The sequence below is a fragment of the Hippopotamus amphibius genome, chromosome 6, assembly GCF_030028045.1.
Source record: "Hippopotamus amphibius kiboko isolate mHipAmp2 chromosome 6, mHipAmp2.hap2, whole genome shotgun sequence".
Lineage (NCBI taxonomy): Eukaryota > Metazoa > Chordata > Mammalia > Artiodactyla > Hippopotamidae > Hippopotamus > Hippopotamus amphibius.
The window spans coordinates 71,880,567-71,906,705 of NC_080191.1; the positions used below are offsets into that span (position 1 = coordinate 71,880,567).

The 26,139-nt window shown below is 36.7% G+C and overlaps 1 protein-coding gene across 7 annotated transcripts in view; it reads right to left on the reverse strand.

Moving 5' to 3' along the window:
- Nucleotides 1–509: 509 nt before the first annotated feature.
- CEP162 (centrosomal protein 162) overlaps nucleotides 510–26,139 on the reverse strand; it is a 94,745-nt gene continuing 69,115 nt past the window's right edge. For 6 of the 7 annotated variants that reach the window (XM_057739189.1, XM_057739190.1, XM_057739187.1 and 3 more), the window contains 4 exons: nucleotides 23,036–23,177; nucleotides 21,153–21,251; nucleotides 17,128–17,262; nucleotides 510–2,035 (listed from right to left, as the gene is read on the reverse strand). In XM_057739189.1, coding sequence (XP_057595172.1) covers nucleotides 1,826–2,035; nucleotides 17,128–17,262; nucleotides 21,153–21,251; nucleotides 23,036–23,177 — 586 coding nt within the window. In that variant the 3' untranslated portion in view covers nucleotides 510–1,825. Of the gene's footprint in view, nucleotides 2,036–17,124; nucleotides 17,263–19,006; nucleotides 19,258–21,152; nucleotides 21,252–23,035; nucleotides 23,178–26,139 lie in introns of those variants that run through there. The other variant, XR_009054321.1, reaches the window with a different exon arrangement.

The following is a 26,139-nucleotide window of genomic DNA, read 5'->3' on the forward strand; positions in this document are numbered from 1 at the left end:
AAAGCAGCAGTGTGAGCAGCAACCATGTACCTTGACCAGGTTCCTGAAGGGAAGGCCTGTGGATGCAGGTGTCTTATGACATTGTGAGGGGGATGGAACTGGTAGAAGAGGATTGATAATTTCTGGAGTTTGAGTTTTCATAAAAGCCTTCCATGCTTCTCCTCCTAGACCCTCAGTGCAATAACCAAGGGATGGGGTATGGTCCCCGAGATTTCTAGATGTAACCAATAGTTCTGATAGTATGTATGGACCTTACACTGTAAGTAAAACTGAAGCTGTGTCATGTGCAGGGCTTGTTCTAAAGTAGAATAAGGAGTCCTCATCAAAATAGGATGCGCTTTCTCTGAAAGTGACAATCTGACGTCTGTACTTCTTGTGTTCCAGAATTGGCCATGTCTGTGCTTAGAATGAACGGCCCATGGAGAGTCAACAGGACAAAGTGGGGGAGGGGGCAGAGTTATAAATTAATGTTTGTAGATAAAAAATAGACAAAAGCACTCAAATAATAACCAAAATAGTTTATATTATAACTTAAAATTCTTTCACATAAAAAAATAACAAGTGACAATTAATGCTTTCTACTCTCTTAGGAAAAGGACATTAAAAATTCTGGACATTAAGACATTAATTGCATTCCTTATATTTAATTTCCACATTTCACATTTGCTACCTATAGTTTCACTAAGATCTATCTCACCTGTCCTTTATGAAGTATTTCACTTTGTAATGATTATTCTAGAATTGCACTTGCTGGCATGTAGGTATTGAGCGCTTGGAATTTAAACTGAGATGTGCTGTAAGTGGAAAACTTGACAGATTTTGGAGATTTGGTATGAAAAAAAGAATGTAAAAACCCAATTTTATATTGTTATTTTAGACATATTACATAAATTACCAAAATTAACTTCATTTGTTTCTTTTTATCTTTTTAAATGTAGCTACAAGAAAATTTAAAATTACATGTGGCTCACATGATCCTTCTATTGAGCAGCACTGGGTCAAAACATTTGTAAACAAAGTAGCTACAGCTTTAATTTACCAGTATCTTTTATGCCCAATATCTGCTTTTGGAAATGGAATTGTAAAATAAAAGAATAATCTGGCTGTTTTCATACATGCTTTTAATTTTTTCTAGTGAACACATATTTACTTTTTAAATGAAGTAAAAATGTTATATTTGGTTTATAACAGTTATAAAAAAGGGACTGGCATTTAAGACACATAGCATAAAAGATTAAAACAGTGAATAAATCAAATTCCCCTATTACCTGTGAAATATGTACAAGGTGCAAAATGAGGTATCTAGAAGTAGGAGTGGAAATCTGGGAGAACATGAGAGTTCACTACTTGCACAGAAGTTGCAACTCTCATCAAAATGATCACAGAAGCACCACTACTCTGGTGACTGTCCGAGCTACTGTGCTCACATTCTTCCCTGTGTTTCTGTGAGAAAGAGGAGTTGTTCTTCTGGCCGAGAATGAAGAGTATACACTTAGTCAATACTAGCAAATTATTTGCAATTTTGGTTTCTTTGCATATCTAGCATGTAGGTGAGACCTTTCTCAATAAATCTCACTAGTTCTAATCATCTGACATAAAGGGACTTGTCCGTAAATTATTTAAAATGTGACTGGTTAATGATTTTCAGTAAAATACACCATTAATGCTGCCTTTTTTTTTTTCCTAATTGGTAAAGGGTAATTTATTTTGAAATGTTGCTTTTGTGTTCCAGCAACATACTGGACCACGTTTTTCAAAAGCCTCCTTCTAACAGGGACCTCACCCATCATCAGACCTCTCTTGAGGTCACGTGACACGCGAGTTTCTAGTAATACGCTGGTGTGTTCACTTCTTCTGCCAAAGCAACTGGCACGACCACCCCCTGCCGGTGCAGCTCTCGGAGAACATCCAAAATCGAGTCTAACTCCATGCGGAACTTGTCCAGCTCACGATTCTTCAGCTGTGCAAGTCTTTTCCATTTCTCAATTTCTTTGTTTTGCTCTGTTTCTACTACTTGGTGTGTCTGCTGTATTATCTGCAAATTTAAAAATGCCACATCACTCTCAGAGTTCAGAGTGGAGGTGAAGAACCTCTAACAGCCTCAAAGAGCTCAAGTGGCACAATGCTGACAATGGTAAACTGGTGACCTGCATATCGGAGGGAGGGGAGCCTTACCTAATGGGCCCCACTGGGTCAATAAACAGGCTTGTAAGTGAAGAGTAAGTGGGAATTTTAGTATCTGATTCTGATAGGGAGTTAAGGAGTTTAAAGTCTTGTTTATTTTTAGCCATGGGGGGAGAGTACCATTTATTTTATTTTTTTAATTAATTTTTTTATTGGAGTATATTTGATTTACAATGCTGTGTTAGTTTCTGCTGTACAGCAAAATGAATCAGTTATACATATACCTACATCCACTCTTTAGATTCTACTCCCATATAGGTCATTGAGGGTACCGTGTAAGCATCTAATACCCTGGAATCAATCCAAACATCCCCAAAATGCTGTTCTTAAGAAACAACACTTGAGACACAATCAAGACAGCTTTAATGCAACACGTGATTAATGAGCCCACACTGCAGCAGTAGAAATTAAGATAAAAGCACACACATCTATCACGTGCCAGACTTGGCTTTAAGCATTTTACATCTGTTAACATTTAATCCTGCAACACACCAGGAGATATTCTACATATCCATCCCCATTTAACAGGTAGGGAAAGAGAGGCACAAATAAGTAAAAAATTAATTTGCCCTGGATTCACACAGAACCCACTGGAGGCAGAGTCAGGATTCACACCCAGGCAGGCTGGCCCCGGAGCTCCTGCTCTTCACTACCATATGAGACTGCCTTGCTCATGTGGACCAATTTTTTTCAATTGTGAAATGAGTGTACCCTATCCAGTAATTTATAATACTGTTCTTATAATTTCAAAATACCTCACTATAAGGGAATTTAGTCACAGGCATTTCAAACCCCAGAAAGCTAGACATACAAAAATAACTAGTTAGTGCAACAAGACCAGTAATGTTTCCAAACATTATACATGCTGAATCTCTGCAACAAAATTTTTATTTATAACTCTGCCTGGCTACAGAATAACTTCATAATTCTAACAAAAGAGTTTCAGAAATATTATATAAACAGGTGCTTGAGTTAAGAGGAATACAAAATGTTATATGACAATTATACTTTCAAAATTTTTCATGTCTATTATACATTGAAATTTGGCATTTAACACTATCATATTCAGACATAATGGACATAACATTGTATAAGTTTAAGGTATACAATGTAATGACATGATATCTGTAAATACTGTGAAATGTTTACACAGTAAGTTAACATCTGTCACCATATGTTTCAAAGTTTTTCCCTTGTGATGAAAACTTAAGATTTACTTAGCCAACTTTCAAATATACAATATATAGCATTAACGACAGTCACCATGCCGTACATTATATCCCCAGCACTTACTTACCTTGTACTGGAAGTTTTAACCTTTTGACTGCCCCACACCCATACTGCCTCTGGCAACTGCCAATCTAATCTTTGTTTTAATGTGTTTGGTTTTGTTTTTTAAGTACACAAATAAGATCATATAGTATCTGTATTTCTCTGTCCGCATTAGCATAAAGCCCTCAAGGTCCACTCATATTGTTGAAAGTGACAGGATTTCCTTCCTTTTTATGGCTGAATACCATTCCACGGTGTGTATATATATACATATATATATATATATCACATTTTCTTTACCCATTCACCCACTGATGGACTTAACATATGTCTTGGCTAATGTAAATAATGTGGCAAAGAACACTGCTGCACCAATTTACAGTCCCACCAACAGTGCACAAGGGTTCCTTTTTCCCCACGTCTTTGTCAATATTTCTTATTTCTGTCTTTTTGCTATAGCTCACTGTGGGTTGACTTGCATTTCCCTAATGATTAGTGATGTTGAGCACCTTTTCATGTAGTTGTTAGCCACTTAAATATCTTCTTTGTAATAATGTGTATTTAGGTCTTTCGCCCATTTTTTAATTAGTTTTTTTTTTTTCTTTTTTTCTTTTGCTATTGAGTTGTATGAGTCCCTTGTATATTTTGGATATTAACTCATCAGATGTGTAGTTTCCAAATATTTTATCCCACTTCATAGGTTGCCTTTTCATCATGTTGATTATTTCTTTGGTTGTGCAGATGCTTTTTAGTTTGATGTAGCGCTATTTATTTTTTATAATTGTTGCTTATGTTTTAGGTGTCATATCCAAAAAGGATCTATGCCAAGACACAGTCAAGGAACTTTTCCCCTATGTTTCCCCCATGACCAAAAAAATATTACCCTGTAGCTTCTTACAAACATTTGTACTGTTAATTTAGGAAACAAGTCTCCACTAGAAGATGCAATGGTTTCACTAGGAATTTTATGATTTCTGGTGTTACATGTAAGTCTTTAATCCATTTAAAATTAGTTTTTGTGACTGGTGTAGGATAGGGGCATAGTTTCAGTCTTTTGCAGGTGAATATCAAAATTTCCAAGAACCATTTATAGGAGAAATTGTCTTTTCTCCACTGACTATTCTTGGCTCCCTTATCAAATATGTATGCATGGATTTATTTCTGGGCTCTAGATTCTATTCCATTGGTCTATGTATCTGTTTTTAATGCCATACTGTTTTGATTACTACAGTTTGTGATGTAGTTTGAAATTAGGAAATGAGATGCCTCCAGCTTTGTTCTTTCTTAGGATTGCTTTGGCTTTTCATGGTCTTTTGTGGTTCGATACATATTTCAGATTGTTTTTTCTATTACTGTAAAAAAATAAAAAGCCATTGGAAACTTGACAGGGATTGCAGTGAATCTATAGATGGCTTTGGACATTTTAACAATATCAATCTTCTAATCAATGAACACTGAATACCTATTTGTGTCTTCTTTAATTTCTTTCATCAATCCCTTATAGTTATCAGTGTACAGATCTTCTACCTCCTCGGATAAATTTATTTCCAAGTATTTTACTGTTTTTGATATTATTGTAAATGGAATTATTATATTTTTCAGAAAATTTGTTGTTAGTATACAGAAACATTACTGATTTTTGTATACTGATTTTGGTATCCTGCAACTACACTGAAACCAGCAATTTTTAGGTGGAGTCTTTAGGATTTTCTATATATAAAATAATGTCATTAACAAATAGAGACAATTTAATTTCCTCCTTTCCAGTTCTGATTCCTCTATTTCTTCCTCTTGCCTGATTGCTCTGGCTAAGGCTTCTATACTATGTTGAATAAGAGTGTTGAGAGTGAGCACTCTTTTCTTGTTCCTGATCTTAGTAGAAAAGCTTCCAACCTCTCACCATTAAGTATGTAAGCTGTGGTCTTGTCATACATGGCCTTTATTATGTTGAGGTACATTCCTTTTATGCCTAATTTGTTGAGAGTTTTTATCTAGAATGGGTGTTTAATTTTGTCAAATGTTCTTTCTACATTGATTGAGATAATCATACGATTTTTATCTTTCAGTTAATGTGGTATATCATTTATTTATTTGCATACCCTGAACCACCCTTATAACCCAGGGATGAATCCCACTTTATGTATGATGCTTTCAATGTGCTGTTGAATTTGGTTTGCTAATTTTTTAAAATGAGGAATATATGCCTTTATGGAAAGACTTATGTCCTGATATGGTCCTCTTTTACTCACTGACATTGGTAGTATGACTGTGCTTCAGTGTAGGTGGGTCATGAAGGCTTTCCCTCGTATTCACTATAACAGAACTCATAGCTTAGAGCAGCTTCCAAATAGCAAGGAAAACCACAGGTTTACAAGGTCCCTTTCACAACTGACTACAAATATTCAATCTGTTCCATAATTTCAATTCTGGAAAAAAAAAAACAAAACAACAAAACCCACAAGACCAAAAAAAAAAACACTACCCTGTAGCTTCTTACAAACATCTGTACTGTTAATTTAGGAAACAAGTCTCCACTAGAAGATGCAAAGGTTTCACATTATATGTGCTGCTAGAACAATCTTTTGACGTCATCATTCTATTTTTTTTTTAATTTTATTGGAGTATAGTTGATTACAATGTGTTAGTTTCAGGTGTACAGCAAAGTGATTCATTTATAAATATATATATATATATTCTTTCTTTTTCAGATTCTTTTCCCATATAGGTTATTACAGAATATTGAATATTGAGTAGAGCTCCCTGTGCTATATAGTAGGTCCTTGTTGATTATCTATTTTATATGTAATAGTGTGTATATGTTAATCCCAAACTCCTAATTTACTTTCCCCTCCCCATTTCCCCTTTGGTAATCATAAGTTTGTTTTTGAAGTCTGAGTCTGTTTCTGTTTTCTAAATAAGTTCATTTGTGTAATTTTTTTTTTTAAGATTCTGGATATAAGCAATATCATGTGATATTTATCTTTCTCTGTCTGCTATGCTTCATTTAGTATGATAATCTCTATGTCTATCCATGTTGCTGCAAATGGTATTACTTTATTCTTTTTTTATGGCTAATATTCCATTCTATATATGTACCACAACTTCTTTATCCATTCCTCTGTCAATGGACATTTAGGTTGCTTCCATGTCTCAGCTATTGTAAATAGTGCTGCAATAATGGACATTAGGGTGATGTATCTTTTTGAATTATGGTTTTCTCCAGATATATGTCCAAGAGTGGAATTGTTGGATCATATAGTAGTTCTGTTTTTAGTTTTTTAAGAAATCTCCATACTGTTCTCCAGAGTGGTTGTACCAATTTACATTCCCAGCAACCATGTAGGAAGGTCCCCTTTCTCCTCACCCTCTCCAGCATTTATTGTCTGTAGACTTTTTGATGATGGCCATTCTGACTGGTGTGAGGTGATACCTCATTGCAGTTTTGATTTGCATTTCTCTGATAATTAGTGATGTTAGGCATCTTTACGTGTGCTTTTTGGCCATCTGTGTCATCTTTGGAGAAATGTCTATTTAGATCTCATTTTTTGATTGGGTTGTTTGTTTTGATATAGAGCTACATGAGTTGTTTGTATATTTTGGAGATTAATCCCTTGTTAGTCGCTTTATTTGCAAATATTTTCTCGCATTCTGTGGGTGGTCTTTTCATTTTGTTTATGGTTTCCTTTGGTGTGCAAAAGCTTAAGTTTAATTAGATCCCATTTGCTTATTTTTGTTTTTATTTCCATTATTCTAGGAGATGGATTCAAAAATATATTGCTGCAATTTATGTCAAAGAGTGCTCTAAGTTTTCCTCTGAAAGATTTACTATCTGTCTGACATATAGGTCTTTAATCCATTTTGAGCTTATCTTTGTATATGGTATTGGAGGATGTTCTAACTTCATCCTTTTACATGTAGCCAGTTTTGCTAGCACAACTTATTGAAGAGACTGTCTTTTCTTCATTGTATATTCTTGCCTCCTTTGTCACAGATTAATTGATTATACATGCATGGGTTTATTTCTGGGCTTTCTATCCTGTTCCACTGACCTATATTTCTGTTTTTGCTCCAGCACCATACGGTTTTGATTACTGTAGGTTTATAGTATAGTCTGAAGTCAGGGAACCTGGTTCCTCCAGCTCTGTTTTCCTTTCTCAGGATTGCTTTGGCTATTTGGGGTCTTTTGTGTTTTCACACCAATTAAAAATTTTTTTTGTTCTAGTTCTGTGAAAAATGCCATTGGTAATTCGATTGAGATTGCATTAAACTTGTAGGTTGCTTTGGATAGTACAGTCATTTTGACAGAATTGATTCTTTCAATACAAGAACATGGTATATCTCTCCATCTGTTTGTGTCATATTCAATTTCTTTCATCAGAGTCTCATAGTTTTCAGAGTACAGGTCTTTGCCTCCTTAGGTAGGTTTATTCCTAGGTACTTCATTCTTTTTGATGCAATGGTAAATGGGATTGTATCCTTAATTTCTCTTTCTGACCTTTTGCTGTTAGTATATAGGAATGCAAGAGATTTCTTTATATTGATTTTGTATCCTACAACTTTACTGAATTCACTGATGAGCTCTAGTAGTTTTCTAGTAGCATTTTAGGATTTTGTATGTAGCATATCAAGTCATCTGCAAACAGTGACAGTTTTACTTTGTTTACAATTTGGATTCCTTTTCTTTCGTTTTCTTCTCTGATTGCCATGGCTATGGCTTCCAAAACTATGTTGAATAAAAGTGGCGAGAGTGAACATCCTTGTCTTGTTCCTGATCTTAGAGGGAATGCTTTCAGATTTTCACCACTGAGAATGATGTTAGCTGTGGGTTTCTCTTATTTGGCCTTCATTATGTTCAGTAAGTTCCCTCTATGCCCACTCTCTGGAGAGTTTTTATCATAAAACTTTGTCTTTAAATTTTTAAAGGTGATCCAGTCTTGATTGTATGTTTCTAGCAACTTATCGATTTCCTCTAAGTTGTTCAGTTTGGCATTTAGTTTTTATAGTAGTCTCCTATGATCTGTTGTACTGTGGTATCACTTGTAATGTCCCCTTTTTCATTTATAATTTTGAGTTCTCTCCCTTTTTTTCTTGGTTAGTCTAGCTAAAGGTTTGCCAATTTTATTTATCTTATCAAAGAATCAACTCTGTTAATCTTTTCTATTTTTCTGTTCTACATTTCATTTATTTTTGCTCTCATCTTTACCTCATTCCTTTTAGTAACTTTGGGCTTAGTTTGTTCTTTTCTAGTTCCTTGAATTACAAAGTTAGGTTTTAAAATTTGGTATCTTTTTTTCTTTATATATGCATTTATCACTGTAACCTTCTCTCTTAGAAATGCTTTTGCTGCTTTCCATTAGTTTTGGTACACTGTGTTTCAAGTTTCATTTATCTCAAGATACTTTGTTTTCCTTTCAATTTCTTCTTTGATCCATTGATTATTTATGAACATGTTATTTAGTTTCTATGTCACATTTCCAGTCTTCCACCTGTTGATTTTTAGTTTCGTATCATGTGGTCAGAAAGGATACTTTCTGTGATTTCAGTCCTCTTAAGTTTACTAAAGCTTGTTCTGCAGCCCAACATATGATCTATTCTAGAAAATGTTCCTTGTGTGCTTGATAAGAATGTATATTCTTTTTTTTGGGGGGGTGGGGGGCTGTATATATCGTTAGATACATTTTTTTCCTGTAGTATCACTCAAATCCTGCTGTTTCCTTTTTGATTTTCTGGATGAAATATTCATTGTTGAGAGTGGGGTATTAAAGTCCCCAACTCTGATTGTACTGCTATTTATTGCTCCTCTTAGTTCTGTTAGTGTTTGTTTTACATATTTAGGTGCTCTGATGGATACATAAATATTTACATGTTATAGCCTATTGATGGATTGAGCCTTTTGTCATTATATAACTATCTTCTTTGTCTCTTTTGGCAATTTTTTTTAGCTTAAAATCTATTTTGTCTGATGTAACTACAGCTACTCCTGCTTTCTTTTGGTTACCATTTGCTTGAAATATCTTTTTCCATCCCTTCACTCTCAGTCTATATGTGTTTTTAAAACTAAAGTTAGTCTCTTATAGGTAGCATATTGTTTGGATCCTATTTTTCATCCATCCAGTAATTCTACCACTTTGAATGGAGAATTTAATAAATTTAAGGGAATTATTGATAAGGATTTACTTACTGCTATTTTGCTGTTTTCTGACTGTTTTGTAGATTCTTGCTTCTTACATTTCCAGTCTCCTTTTGTGAATTGATTTCTTGTGGTATGCTTTGATTCCTTTAGCATAATCTTTTGTATAACTATTACAGGATTTTCCTTTGTGGTTACCATGAGGCTTACATAAAATGTGATATTTATAACATCCTATTTTAAGTAGATAAAAACTTAACTTCAGTAGTATATGTAAACTTGGCACTTTTACTTCTTCCCATCTCAATTTTAGGTTATTGATGTTACAATTTACATATTTTTAATAGTGCATATGTAATACCTTATGTAGTTATGGTTATTTCTAATGCTTTTTAAGACTTTTAAACTAGAGTTGTAAGAGAATTATTTACCACCATTACAATATTACAGAATCTGACTTTGACTATATATTTACCAACGAGTTTTTCAACTACATTCATGTTTTTATGATGTTAATTAGCATCCTTTAATTCCACTTGATAAATTCCCTTTAGGATTTCTTGTAAGGTAGGTCTAGTGGTGATGAACTCCCTTAGCTTTATCCCCCCACCCCAAGCTTTTTGACCCTTTTTAATTAGTTTCTGAAGGACAGCTTTGCCAGCTATAGTACTCTTGGTTGACAGTCTTCTCTTTCAGTATTTTGACTATATCAATCCATTGTCTCCTGGCCTGCAAAGTCTCTGTTGAGAAATCTGCATATAGTCTTATGGGGGTTCCATCATATGTGACACATTGCTTTTCTGTTGCTGTTTTAAAAATTCTCTGTCTTTGACTTGTTTCTTGATACAGGCATTTATTACAATAAACTTCCCTCTCAGAAATGATCTGCTGCATCCCATAAGTTTTGGTGTGTTGTGTTTCCAGTTTCAATTGTCTCAAGATATTTTTAAAGTTATCTTTTGATTTGTTCTTTAATCCATTGGTTGTTTAGCTGTATGTGGCGTAACTCCATGTACCTGTGAATTTTCTGTTTTTTTTTTTTTTTAAATCAATTAATTAACTTATTTGCTGCACTGGGTCTTTGTTGCTGTGCAGGCTTTCTTTAATTGTGGCAAGTGGGGGCTATGCTTCATTGTAGTGCATGGGCTTCTCATTGTGGTGCTTCTCTTGTTGCAGAGCACAGGCTCTAGGCATGCAGGCTTCAGTAGTTGTGGCACACGGGCTTAGTTTGCTCTGCAGCATGTGGGATCTTCCGGGCCCAGGGATCAAACCTGTGTCCCCTGTATTGGCAGGTGGATTCTTAACCACTGTGCCACCTGGGAAGCCCTCTGGTTTTCTTCTTGTAATTGATTCTCAGTTTCATTTCACTGTGGTCACGAAAAATGCTTGATATGATTGAATCTTAAATTTATTAAGACTTTTGTGGCCTAATACATGCTCTATCCTGGAGAATTTTACACATGCTTGAGAAGAATGTGTGCTCAAGAAGAATGTATTCTGTTGCTTTTGGATAGAATATCCTATATATGTTAAGTACATCTGGTCTATATTGTTTAAGGCCAATGTTTCCATACTGATTTTCTATCTGCATGATCTATCCATTGATGAAAGTAGGTTCTTAAAGTCCCCTAGCGTTATTGTACTGCTATCTTCCTTCTCTTACATTTGTTGTTTTCTTTATATATTAGGTGCTCCTATGTTGGGTGCATATATATTTGCTGATGCTGTATCTTCTTGTAGACTGACTCCTTTATCCTTATGTAGTGATCATCTTTGTCTTATTAAAGTCAATTTTATCTGATAAAAGTGTAGCTACTCAAGCTCTCTTTTGATTTTCACTGACATGAAATATCTTTTTCCATCCCTTCACTTTCAGCCTGTTTGTGTCCCTACATCTGAAGTGAATCTCCAGTAGGCAGCATATAGATGAGTCTTGTTCTTTTTTTATCCATTCAGCTACTCCATGTCTTTTGATGGGAAAATTCAGCCCATTAACATTTAAAGTAATTCTTGATAGGTATGTACTTATTGTCATTTTGTTAATTATTTTCTGGGTGTTTTGTACATTTTTACTCCCCCATCTCCACCGTGTTTTGTTTTTGATGTCACAATTTATATCTTTATCTTGTGTATCCCTTAAGAAATTATCGTAGTTATATTTTGACTATGTCTGCATTCTAACCATACTAGCTATATAAGAGATTAACCCACCTTGTACAACATTAGGTTATTCTGAATATTACTATGTTTTTACATTTACCAGTGAGACATACTTTCATATGTTGTCCTATTACTAATTAGCTTTACTTTAGCTTTTTCTTGTCTGGAAAACTCTATCTCCCCTTCAGGTGTGTATGACAACTTTGTTGGATACAGTATACTTGGTTGGAACCACCCCCCCCCCCCCCACACACACACACACACACTTTGACTGTATCATGACATTCTTTTCTGGCCTGCAAAGTTTCTGTTGAAAAATCTGGTGATAGTCTTATGGGGACTCCTTGTATGTAACAAGTTGCTTTTCACATGCTGCTTTTATGATTTTTTTCTTAAGATTTTGATAATTTAATTATGTGTCTTGATATAGGTCTCTTTGGGTTCATCTTATTTGCAACTTTCTGGGCATCCGGGATCTGCATTTTATTTCCTTCCCCAGGTTATGGAAATTTTTAGCCATTATTTCTTCTCTTTATGAGAACCCTATAATGTGAATGCTCTTCTGTTTGGTGGTGTTCTGTAAGTTCCTTAACCTATATTCACTTTTTTTTCATTCATTTTTTTCTTTCTGTTTCTCTAATTGGGTGATTTTCACTGCCCTTTGTTTTGAATTCACTGATCTTTTCTTCTGCTTCACCCAGTCTGCTGTTGAATACCTCTATTGTATTTTTCAGTTCACTAATTGTATTCCTCAGCTCTGTGACTTCTGTTTGGTATTTTTTTATAATTTCGATTTTTGAGTTCCCACTTTGTTCATTCATTCTTCTCCAGGGCTCAGTGAACATCTTTATGACTTATGACTTATTTTAAACAACTTTATCAGGTAAAATCACCAATCCACCTCATTAAGGTCTTCTTCTGATGTTTTGTCTTGTTCTTTCTTTTGGAATGTATTTCTCTGTTTCCTCATTTTGCTTGACTCTCCCAGTTGGTTTCTATGCATTAGATAAGACAGCCACCTCTCCCAGTCTTGAAGGAGGGTCTTGTGTAAGAGATGAACCTAGTGTTCTTCCCTGCCCTATATCTTGGTTCTTTCTGAAACTTTTGTGATTGTCCACACAGCCTATTTTTATTTTTAGCAGCTCCAGTAGTTGTTGGTGTGCCATGACTTCTCAATGTACCAAAGGGGAAGATCTCGGTCAGCATCTAGATTCAGGTTGACTGGAAGCCAGACCCTCGGGCAGCAGTTTTTAAAAGTACTGTATACATATACAGTCCTTTGAGACCACAAGTGTAAGCCCTGCTGGCCATGGGAGCCAGACAACCTAGAGGTGCCCCCTGAGGGCAGCCATAAAAATCAGGGTGCCAGAACATGGTACAAGTTCCTTTCCAGGAGATACTGGCAAGCTGCTGTGAGACAAGAAAGGAGAGTGCAACCATGGCTCCTGCTGGCTTCCATCCCCAGAGAGAATTTCAGTAGACCTCTGCATGCTTTATAAGCAAATAAGTCTCTTTCACAGAAAGTCTGTGTGCTTTTCAGAAGCAGGGATGCTTTTTGAACCCCGGCATTGGGCCCTGGGGTGGGTGAGTCTGTGCTTGCAAGCCCTTTAAAAATGATTTCTCAGTTTGCTATAGCTTTGTGGGTCTCATGGACAGAAGTCCTGTTAGCTTTCAAAGCTGGATTTTTGTGTGGCTCATTTCAGGTGCAGGTATTAAAAGTTGTAGGGCCCAATGTAGGGTTCAAGCCCTTTTTCCTTCAGGGAGAAGCTTGGGGTTTTCACTCCCCTACTGACTGGGTCACTGTGCTAGGGATGAGGTTTACAGTGAGCTTGTGTTTCATCCTTTCCTACCTAATTTGATTTTTTTGTTGTTTTTTCATCATTTATCCAACATGTAGGAGTTGCTCAGCTATTGTTTTGGGTTCTGTTCTGAGAAAACTGTTCCATATGCTGTAGACTCAGTGTATCCATGGGAGGAAGTGAGTTCAGGGTCTTCCTACATTGCCATGTTGAACTGAAGCCCGTCTTTGACTTTTGACAATTTAATGATAATGTGTTTCAGTGTAGCCCTTTTTAGGTTCAACCTATTAGGGTCCCTTGGACTTCATGAATCTGGATGTCCACATTGCTCCCCAGGAGTTTCAGCCGTTATTGCTTTAAATATATTTTCTGTCCCTTTTTCCTTGACTTCTCCTTCTGGGATTTCCTTAATGGGGATATTGTTTCTTCTGATGGTGTCCCATAAGTTCCATAGGATTTCTTCACTTTTTCATTTTTCTTTTTGCTCCTCTACTGGATAATTTCAAATGACCTATATTCTAGCTCATTGTTTCTTTCTTCTGTATGGTCGAGTATGCTGTTGCAGCTATCTACTGAATTCCTCAATCAATCACTGTATTCTTCAGTTCTAGGATTCTCCTTTATTTGATGGTTTATATTTCTTTGTTTACTTGTTTTGCTCATATTTATTTTCCTAATTTTGTTCAGTTTTCTTTGTGTTCTTGTAGTTCACTAAAGTTCTTTAATATGATTATTATGAATTCTCTATTAGGACAGTTCATAGGTCTCCATTTTGTTATGAGCAATTACTGGAGTTGATTAGTTTCCTTTGGTGGTATCATGTTTAACTGATTTTTTTGTGGTCTTTGATTTCTGTGTTGGTATCTGTACATTTCTGTAACTGGACTCCTTTTCTAGACTTTACATGTTTGCCTTGGCAGAGGCAGTCCGTTTACCCATTAGCTCAGTTTAGGGTTTTGGACAGGTCAGCTGGTAGTGTCCTTAGGCAGATGGAGCTTGCTACCATGGTCTGTTTTTTGGGTAAGGACACTGCCTGAGCTCTGAGGTCGAGGGGCTACTGCTGGCTGGAAAAAATGGATAGGACTGGTACCCAAGGGTGGCTATAAGATGAGCTCTGCAGTTGCACAGATTTTCTGGTCAAGCTTTATGGTCAGGTTCAACTAGGTACTATACTTAGCAATAGGTGGTGCCATGAATCAGCAGGGTGGTAGAACAAGTCCAAGGTGGGAATGGCAGAATTGTGACTGAGTTCCCAGGTCAGACAGGGCTACTACGTTGGTGGCTTAGCTCAGCAGATAGGCAGTGCTGCTGTGTGAGCTCAAGTGCCCTTGTAAATGAGGCTGCAGGATGGGCTACACAGCATTTAGGCAGCTGGTTAAGTTTCCTGGTTGGAGGGAGCTGGAAGATGTATTCAGCAGTAGGTGGGGATGCAAATTAGCTTCCTTGCCCAGGCAAGTGGTGGAACAGGCTGCAAGGCTGCCAAGGCTTGTTGTTTGGGGTTCTGAATCAGGCAGAGCTGTGCACTGAGTTCCCTGGCAATACAGGGCCAGCACTGGTCTGCAGATGGGCACAGCCACTGGTTGGTATCTCTACTTGGGCATCACTTGTAGGAGGAACTTGGTCTACCAAGAGTCAAGTGCTGGTTGCTGTCAATCCTGTCCCCCTTTTCTGTCACAATCTGATCTCCAGTGGTCACGCCCTACAGATTACCCCTGAAATACCCATGAGGCAAGACTCGAGTGGGTCTCCTAGGAAGCAACCCACAATGGTGGGAGAGATGGATATTCATCTTGGGTTCTCTTTTCCTCCCCGGAAAACTCCAGGGAGCCACTCTCCCATGCAGTGCTGTGCCCGTCTCAGGGAGGGGAAATGCTATCAGAGTTTGGCTGTTCCTCTTACCCTTCTACTGTGGTCCTGCATCTCTGTGGCCCAAATGAGTGCTTCAGCCTGACCTCTGTGTTCTTGGATTTTCACAGTTGTGTCTTGTTTATGGATCGTTGCTAGTTGGTCTTCTTCTTAGGGGTACTGAGGTTGGGAATGACCTATTTTGCCATTTGATGACATTCCAATTTAGCATTTTACCATGCTGTATATGAAACTGAAATCTATCACCTTTCTATAAATTAAGGATGTCCTAAAAGCCCTACTACAGTTTTTCCTAGGCAAATTTAACAAATTTTATAAACCATATTGAAATAATATATAATCATATTTCTTTATAACAAGACTATAAAATATGTCTTAAGGCTATACTATAGTATGTGCTTGTAACAAGTAAGGAAGCTAATGTTAAACATATTTATCAACAACTTACCAACCATTTTCTAGAACAGGCATTATATAATATGGGTAGCCTCTGGTGAAATGGTACCTTACTTCTACTATGGCTGACAGTTTCTCAGTATAGAACATGTTTTTAAGAGAAGTCTACAAATAAAAGCCTAAGAGTAAGAGTGAGAAATCAACTACATTAATCTTTGTGCTGCATTTAACATTTTGTAGTTTCTATAATAAAGAGCTAGAATTTTGATATGATTAAACAGAGCTATGGTTTCTTTATGGAACTCGGGTTTACCATAAAGCTTTGCATGTATACGGTATTTGTTGTTTTCAAAGAGAATGTAAATTTATACTGTTTGCGTGTCCCCCACCCTCTCATTCATATGTTAAAGCCCTAACACACAGTTTGGCTATATGTGGAGTAAGGAACTAATTAAAGGTAAGTGAAGTCATAAGGGTAGAGCCCTAGTCAGACTGGATTACTGTCCTCATAAGAAGAGGCATCAGAGAGTTCTTTCTCTCTCTACTCCCCCTTCCCCACCCCAAAGGGCACACACTGAGAAAAGGTCATCTGTGAGCCAGAAAGAGCTCACACCAGAAACTGAATCACCTGGAACCTTGATCATAAACTTTTAGCCTCCAGATCTGTGAGAAAATTAATTTATGTTTTTAAAACTACTCAGTTTATGATATTTCGTTGTGGCAGCCCAAGCAGACTAATACACTGTTCAAACGAAGCTAAATATCAGAACCAAGGCTAATGCCTAAAAACACATCAAGCCCTTCTGCCATTTTTAATTTCTAATTTATCTGTTTGTAGTTACATGTAGTAATCCTAATGTAACTAGTGCTAGGCAAGTAATATTTTAAATAATCACATTTTAATATAAGCCTGTTTCTTACTAACATTTACTGAAATGACTTAAATATGGAACATGGTTCCCAAGAGCCCTGTTCCCAGGGTAAAATGCCTCACTTCTGGGCATCCATCAATAATTAAGAACATAATACGAAGGTTGTTTCTCTATTTCTCTAGATATAAGGCAAACAAATCTTCAGGTATCTGAGAATTAAAGTCTTATTTTCTCAAAAGCTATACATTTTTAATAAAATCAATATACAATGGAAACACTTTAAGAAGTAATTTGCTAAAAAAAAAAAGATCCTTTGTTTACTCTTTTAAGATGCTAAAAAGAGAAAGATATGAAAAAAAAAATAATTTGCTAGGGATGACAAAACCATAGCAAACGGGAGGTATTTAAAAGTGAAGAACTGTACAAATATGTAAATGTGATTAACTACCTGTTGAAGCTCCTGCTCTCTTTGCTCATGTCTCATTTCCACCTGCTTAATTTTCTTTTCTAAGACCATGAAATGTTTCATCTCTGGTGTATGGTTTTCTTTGGCTTCTTTCAATTCTTCCAAGAGTTTTGTAATCTAAAATTGAGATATGAAATAAATGGGAAATTATAAGGAAGTAATTCACTTTTAACAGGCAGTCGTAAGAACATTCACTGCATATTCTTGGTATAAAATTTCTCTAGATAAGAGGCTTCTTGTTAACATCAGAGGTACCTGGAGCTAAATAATAGCTTTCATTCCCTAGGTCCACGAAGTAAAGGCTCATTCTTGTTCTGAACTGACCTCACATTCCAAAAAGTTCTAGATGATTGGACCCCTTTCTCCCTCCCAGGTATGCCAGGCTGGCTGTGGTGCTCAAAATGAAGTTGGGCGCTTTCTTTGATGTATTCCGCCTTGCTACAAAGTATTTGTTAATAGCATGATTACTTTTTGGATTAAATGATACATTTAAAGCACCCAATAGACAGAAAGAGTTCAATAAATATGGATCCTTTTTTGTCAACTCCCTGTAATTCTATTTGTAATTCTCTTCTGGTTCTTATTGCTTTATCACTTAAAATAATTCATTCCACATGTGAATGTTTGCATATAAAACAGAGATAAGGAAGTACTGAAACTCTTTCTGTGCTGGCTGTGTCTTAGGTCCTGAGGATGCAGAGATGAAAGACATAGTCCCTGTCCTCATGGAGATGACAGTCTAGTGCAGTACCTCCTTTCTCATATCATGGCCCAGAGAAAATGGTGAAATTTTTATGGCACTAGGGAGTGAAATGGAGGTGATATGAGGGATCTTTATGTTGGACTTCATGCTTTACATAGAAACACCCAAGTACTTAATAACAATAACACAAACAAACAAAAAACCCAATGCTCTTCTGAAGTTAAGTTTAAAAAACAAGAAAATACAAGCAAATTAAATCAGAGGCAAATCTAAATACTTTAAATGTGGGATATCCTTGATATCATCAGTGACCAAAGAAATAAGCAGACCTTAATTAGGATTATTTGCAAGAAGGTTGGGGAGATGCTGTGAATATCATGCTGTGGTGATGGGTGCTGGGCAAAAAAATCTTGTATGTCAAAACAATGTCTGCTAAAAGTTGTCAAACAAACAAACACCCCCCAAAAGAGAAAACAATGATTATTGAACTAAGAAAGTTGTCAGAGGCACTGTCATACATGTAATGAATGGTCAAATATCACTTCAACTTCTGTAAACTTTTTAAGAATTGAAAAATGACTTTGAGTTTGTCATTAGACAACCTTTCCAGCCATCACCATCTTGTGACCACAGGTAACCCATTCCGGGTCCACCAACTGGGGAGTTCTGGTCTAGTGGAAGGAGCAGTTGAGAGAAGAACTAGTGAGGTGGTAAGTGAGGGAGTCCTAACCTGAAGGAGAGGTGGGATACAGGATTCTCAACCTGAGGCAGCTGTGTCTGAACTGAGTCTTAAAGGACAAACAGTAGTGAGTTATGGCAGTATCATGTGCCAGGTGCTAGGCTAAGTACTTTACAGATGTTGTCCCAGTTGATCTGATTTATCAAAATTTACATTTCTTTACTGTCTGATACCCCAAATAAAATATAAGCTCCATGAGAGCAGGGATTTTGTCTAACTTTGTTTTCCTCAGTATTCCTAAGCTACACAGCAGGGAGTAGGTGTTTAACAATTATCCATGAATAAATCAATGGAGTCACCTTTCAAAGGTGACTTTGAACACCTTTAAGCATTCATTTATAAACTACATAAATTCAGAAGTTTGGGTCTAGACAAAGAGTAAATTAAGGTTGAGTCTTTACTTTGAAAACAATTCTTACATTTTAGTGAATTTATCCATTGGCGGCAACTGGATACACAAGCAAAGATGCATGATCAAAAATGCTTTCTGCTACTTGAATACTACAGAAAAACTGGTAACAACCTGAATGTCCAATGATAGGGGGTAAAAAAGTAACTGAGAATCTTGGACCTGGAGCCAGAGGCCCTGAGTCCTAATGCTGGCACTTCTATGTATGGCTTGGTGACCTCAGGTAAGTTATTTCATTTTTCTTAGCATCAGTTTCTTCATCTATAAAATGAGAATAGTAGAACTTACTCTTTGGGCTTATTGTGAGAACACAGAACAGTTAACACAGTGCCTAGTATACAGTAAACTCTTAATAAACAGTAACTATTACTATTATAAAATGTAGGTTCAAGTAAACATTTAGAATCACACAGTGATCATAAGCCACATTTGGTACTCTGGATACAGGCTAGGAAACAGCCTCACTTAGGCAGGGAACCAACTGTCCAACTGTACTCAGCCAATAGTATCCCTCTTCCCCCAGCTTCAGAGCTCAGGCAGTGGCCTTGCCCAAAAACAGACCCTCAAGCAAGCCCCACCTTGCCCAAGGATGTGACCAGCGGACACATCCAGAAACTCAGACTGAGCTGGTGAAGAACTGTCTCTGCCAAGAAAACCTGCAAAATCTGGAAGAGGATACCATGTACTCAAATGCACGGATAACCGAGGCAAGGAATCAAGGATCAAAAAAAATCAGGTTAAGTATGACACCGTCAAAGGAACCTAAAAAGCTCCAATAATTGACTGTTTTCTTATAGCTCTATAAAATTACTTTAAGAACAAGCAATCAAAAAACATATCAAAATTCACCACTGTTTATATAGTGTGCTTCTTTCATTAAAGGCCACGGTAGGGTAAGCGACAGGGATTTCTTAAACAACCAGAAAAACCAGACAATATATGAAACAACTATTTTCAAACACTGGCTAATAGCACTGCAAGGCTGTAATTCATGAGAGAAGGGAGACAAACAAGATGAGCTCTATGACTGCCTAGTTTGTTGCCCGGAGGTAGTTTCGAAGCCAGTGGAAACAGTAGCCTTATTCCTGGAGCTCATACAGGCTGGGAATGGTTCAAATTCCCACTGGCCTGAGACAGGGCACCAGAGAGGGAGTAAATTAGCCCCGGTAAAACAGCTATTATAATATGGTCCATATCAAAAGGCAGATTGACATTAGCTTTACTCAAGAGATGGAGTGCTTTCCTTAGTTTCCCAGTAAATAGACTTGAAAATCATGTGTTATAGCTTTTCTATTTTCAAAATATTTAGCTATTGTCAAACTAAGAGCACAGTAACTTGACCAAAACTGACCTTGCTCTTTATCTGGCAAACATGAACACATACTTCCTTTTGCTGTTTTCCTAAAAATTTTACTTGAGGTCTGTCAGGTTCTGTAAGTTTACTGCTTACACAACAAAGTTTATGTACCTCTTAAAAACTGAAAAGAATGCACAATGCTGAACTATAGCCTTTCAACTCCTAGAAAAAAGACTTTTAAAATGGATAGTTGCATAATTGTGGAGTACTTTTACATTAGTCTTTCCATAATGCAATTTAGTTGTATGCTTTGCTTTTACCATGTGATTTAATAAGTCCTTGACTACTAAAAAACATGATGTATGTGCTACAAATAGAATGCACAGCTTATCTGGTGTTTCATACTTCCTAGAGTCAAAAGGATCTCAGAGTAATAAAAATGGTGGGTTTCTAGAAAGATCTATTTCATGCAATGGTTTTGTTCCTGGTGATCCAGCAACACTGTCATAATTTCTTTACCTATTTCTTAACCAAATTAAATAGTCTTAGTACTTAATGCAGAAATGGCCTTAACTATCCAATTTTACTTTCTAAAAACTCAAACAAAACAGCCAAACCAAACTCACCCCATTTCCCTACTGCCCAGAAAATCTCAACAACAAATACAAATATATATATTACTAAATCAGCTGACATTTGAGCTCCATCTAGGGAATGCTGGCTTTTATTAATATCCTCTTGATGTGATAGATATTTTTGGGTTTTCTCTACTTCTACACTTAAATTATACAGAAATATGAATATGATTGAAATGGCTAAGAAAAGCTTATGTTAGCACAATATTTTGGTTATTTCTTACCTCTTTCTGTAGGATTTCTTCTCGAACTTGAGAAACTATGAGAGACTCTTGTTTACCCTGCAGCTCATTAACTTGATTTTGGAAATGTTTTATAAGTACCTAGGAAATTATGTTAGAAGTACTGAGTTAATAAAGCTTTTCCTTGAATATTATTTGAAAAATACAAGAAAGCAAACAAATGACTTGTTTGTATTAAATAAAAAGGATCCTATTATTTTATAATTGCCAAAATCTAACATAGAAATAAATTTGCCACAGTAATTAAGTTCATTGAACGAATTAAACTCATTCAATAAATGCATCATTTTGTTTCTTTCAAAATTTAATATATAATACCACACACATAAATAAGCCAAGTAGTTACATAGTTATTAATTTAAAACTTTTCTTCTGCAGATCTGAAAAATGCCACTTAAAATAAACCTCTATAAAGTCTAAACATTTTGGAGAAAGTGGCCAAGATTATCTTTCTACTTTACAATTAAGATAGTTTTTATTAACAAGCTATTGACTAAACTAAGATAATAAACCCTAATATCTGTGAGAAGTCTCATTTTTAGTCGAAGAAACTGAAGTACATAAATACTTTCATCAAGAAGCTGCAAAAACTCAGGAAAAATTCACGTCTCTTTTCTCTAATGGTTTACCATACTATTTTTACAATCAAACTATGCTGACTTCACTTAACTCCCAATTTACAATATTACACTTAGAACTCTGGGAAAACAACATATTGGAATTTATGGCACTGTGGCCCAATGATACTACTTCCCCCATCCCTCCCAGAACTCTCCTTGTCATATAATCACTTGACATGATGTCTGCTGCCCACCAACACCCCACTCCTTTGAGGCGAAGAAAGCTAGAGAAGAGATCTGCAAGGCTGGATAATGGTTACTTCTGAAAAGCACTTTAAATTTTTTCAGTGAAGCAGTAAAACGACGTTCTTTGTTTCTGAGTTATCTGAAATTAAATTACAGACCTCACTACATTTCACCCTTAGATACACCAAATATTTCAACACACATTTCCTTATAACAAGGGCATTTTCTCAGAAAACCACAATAACATTTTTACATGTAAGAAAATTTACAATAATTTCATAATATCTCTTATCTTGTCCATACTCAAACTTCCCCAACCAACAGTTTTGTTTCTAATTAAAATGCTATTAAATAATTTGCCATATTTGCTTTCTTTTCCTTTTTTCTTGGATACACCATTGGAAAGCAAGTGGCAAGTTCTATTTTAATGCTGTTTTTTCAAGTTGCAAAAACCACAGAAGATGGGCCACACAGCAGATATTCATAAATATTCCCAGCTGACATACATACTATCCAAGAAGGAAGACACACTTGAGGAAATGCAGGTGAGCTGTCACCGCACCCTGTCATCATTCTCAGAAGGCTATGCTTCGTAATGGCTGTAGCTGTGTACACGTCTCTGTTCATTATTTTATCCCCAGTGCCTGACTCACCATGAAACATTATTTAATGAATAACAGGTAACAGGGAAAGAAGAATGACTTGTCAGTTGGGACTTGGGGTGGAAGGAGATGATTCAACATTCAGGTTCAAGTACTAAGGTCCCAATCACATTCAATGTAGCCCTCAACCATCTATTACAACCTACTTAGGGGAAGATCTGTTTGGGAAATATAGGGACAAAATTGCAAAAACACTTGTTTAGAGATGTAACTGTAGAATAGAATAAACACATACATGGTAAGGGTGTCGTCTCCTATTTAAAAAAAAAAAGCAACAATAATTTCTCATTTTTATCACCAACCTCAAGAAGTGATGCTAAAATATTTCCAGATACTTTGTCAACAATCTTGAAAATAAAACATCACATCACAGTCAAAGTTTAGCAAAGTCACCTACCTCTTGAGTTGCTATTTTACGATTTAGTTCGGCTACTTTGGAAGAAGAATTTTCGACTGCATTTTGGCAAAGGAGTTTCTCTACTTCCCTTTGATGAGATACTTTGAGGGATGTGATGTGTGCTGCAGTTTCTTCCTTGAACCTTTAGAGCAAAGGAAAGAAAACCACACATAAAAGCGGCTCTTCAACTGCTAATTCAGAGTTAGCACAAAACCAGTATAAGAAGCCTGGAAATTAAAGAAGCAGAGGGAGAGAAGGCACTGTGCTTGGTGCTTTATCCATTACCGCCTGTGAGTTCTCAAAACCATTCCACGAGCTCACTCTAACTTAATCTTATAAAGGCAAACTTCAGTGTAGGAAAGAGTGATGTATCTAGGGCCTCAGATCAGTAACTTGCAGAGCTGGGGTTTGACCCCAGCAGCACTGGACACCAACCCCTAGCCTAGGGCCCTTCCTAAGAGAAACAAAGGTTCTAAATGTTCTGTCTGGATTTAAAGCAAAGAGCCTGTCATTTTATCTTTTAAGATAAACCCAGATTTCTTGCCCCAATTCTTTAGACTCTCCAATGCTTTGTTTCTAGGCAACACTCACCAGTTTTGGGTCTGTGCATATGACTCCACCAGGGCTGGCCGCTGGCTGTGAGAATAAAATGATCTGTACCGTAATTCTCAGGACACAGGGTAGTCTGAACCTGAGACCACTCATTTGCCTCTGTGACAAAATGTATGCATTAAGCGGCAGTTCAGGGAGTGGTAAAGTTATGGTTAAAAAGCTAATACATGTCATACGGACAAACATTTCCTCTCTTATTGGAAAAATTACTAAAAAGATGACAATTTTACCAAAAGCAGATATTTAGTAAATCACTGTTGATACTATTAATATGGCAATTCCCAAACTACAAATATATCGATTGTTTGACTATATGAATATTTCATCATGGAAACAGTGTGATTAGGGTCGTAGGAAAAGCATAAAAATCTAAAGCACCTGTGATATAACTGAACTACAGTAAAAAGCAGCTGAAAACTGGACCTAGGAAAGATTACATTTTACTTCTCAGGTCCAGAGCTGTCTGAGAAAAAGATTATCGATACCAAAATTATAAATTATGTATAGGAAAACCTGAATTTTAAACTATTCATAGGGAACAGTATGATTCTTTCCAAATGGCTTCATTACTACTATCATACTCAGGACAAAGAAACAAGATTTCACTTTGGAAGTGATATGATTGCCACAATGACTCAATTAGGTGTGGCTGCCCATCAATCAACAAGCAATGCTCTCATCCTCTGGGAGAAGCCCTGCCCCCCACCCAGGTCCTACCTCTTTCTCCATTCAGGCACTCACTACTCATTCTGATGCTTCCAACTCTGGGTTCCTTAACTCAGTCAAATGTACTGAAATCCTAATCTCTGAAAGGCATGACATTATATATTCTCAATATATATAACTTCATAATTAATATGTTGCTTCATAAACATTAAACTACAAGTTTTGCACACCCCAAACCTTATTTTAAACCTCATAATCAAACCTATTATTGCCTACAGGTTGCAAAAGAACTATAATCTTACATCAGTTCTCAAGGAGCTATAAAGTGGTGTATGATTAGTGCTTTCTTGGTACATAAGTTATACAGGAGTTGGAAGTGGGAGCGGGAAATTTCTAAGAAGCTGTAGGTAATATTTTTCCTAGAAAATGAAACATGAATGAGCGAAAGGCAGGGAAGAAATCTGGCAAGTAACACTGCTCTGATAGAGCAGGACTAGAATGGTGATGGGACTTGAGGTGCCAGGTAGAGAAATTTAGTCTCGATACGTTAGGAATTTGGGAGTCACTGGAGAACAGAGTGACTCAGATACAGAAGTACTTAAAGAACATTAATAGTTTTTAAGCAAGATGATTGGAGGAGTCAGAAACCAAAATCAGGGCGACTAGGGTGGGAAAACTGTCTAGTAAACCAAGCGGGCCACACTACAAGGAAGAAGAAAGCAAAATAAATACTTATAAGGAAGCACCCCACAGACTGTCAACCAAGTGGGCAAAGCTGGGCCTGGCAATTGAAAAACTACGGTCATAGACAGCGATGGGGAAGTTGGGAGGGGAGCTAGTTTACAAGGAAAAAAGAGAGAATTTGATATACTACTGATTTCAAGAGGAACAATCCAATAAATTTTTAGATTTAACATCTGAGGGAAGAGAACAAACCTTGAAAAGTAAATCTGAGAGTTGTGGTTCATAGAAGCCATACAAATGGATGAATTTAGCAAAGGAGAAAGAGCAGAGAATAGACAGAAAGCCAACAACTGAACTTCGGTAGAAAGTCAGATTCTTGAGGAGAGAGAATAAAAAGGAGTCAGGAGTCAGTTAAAAGGAGCAGAAAAGGAGCTCTGGTCAGAGTGCCAAATCATGGTGGTTAAGGCAGGGAACCCTTTCAGCAAAGGCGGTATAGTCAACAATGTCACAGAAAATGAGGATGGAGAAAACTCCACTGACTGAGAAAGACTATTCTCAAGAGACTGGGTTCCAAATAGTGTGAGGACGAGAGCCATGCTTAGAGGAAGTCAGGGTGAAATAAAATGAGAGGCTGCTTGCGGAAAACTGTACTGAAAGGCAGAAAGAGGACTAGAACTTGGTTTGGTCGGGAGAAAAAAATCTGAGCATGTAAGAAGGCTCAGGGGAAAGAGACAGGAGATGCTACTTGGAGGCTGTGAGAAGGAAAGGGATGAGTACAGAAGTTCTTCAAGGCATGAACAGATGTGATCACAAGATTAATTTGAAGAGTTATTTTGGAAAGAGGACCCTTTCCTCTTAGAATATCAACTAGTTTTAATAAGAGCTGTTTTCTGACAGCCATTTGCCTACAGCAATCATAAATGATAATACTCATTTGCAGGAAGGCCCAACGGGTCAGCTTCTTAACACCATCTGGATATGTGCAGAAAGACAGAAGACAGGTTGGCCAAGGACTGGGCTGACACGGAGATTCAAGTTCATCGGAATCTGAGCTTCCAACAGGTTAGAAGTCTGAAACAGATCTATGCTTAGCAAGTAATACAGGTTCTTAAAATCTGGTTATGAATTTAGTTCAGGGTCAA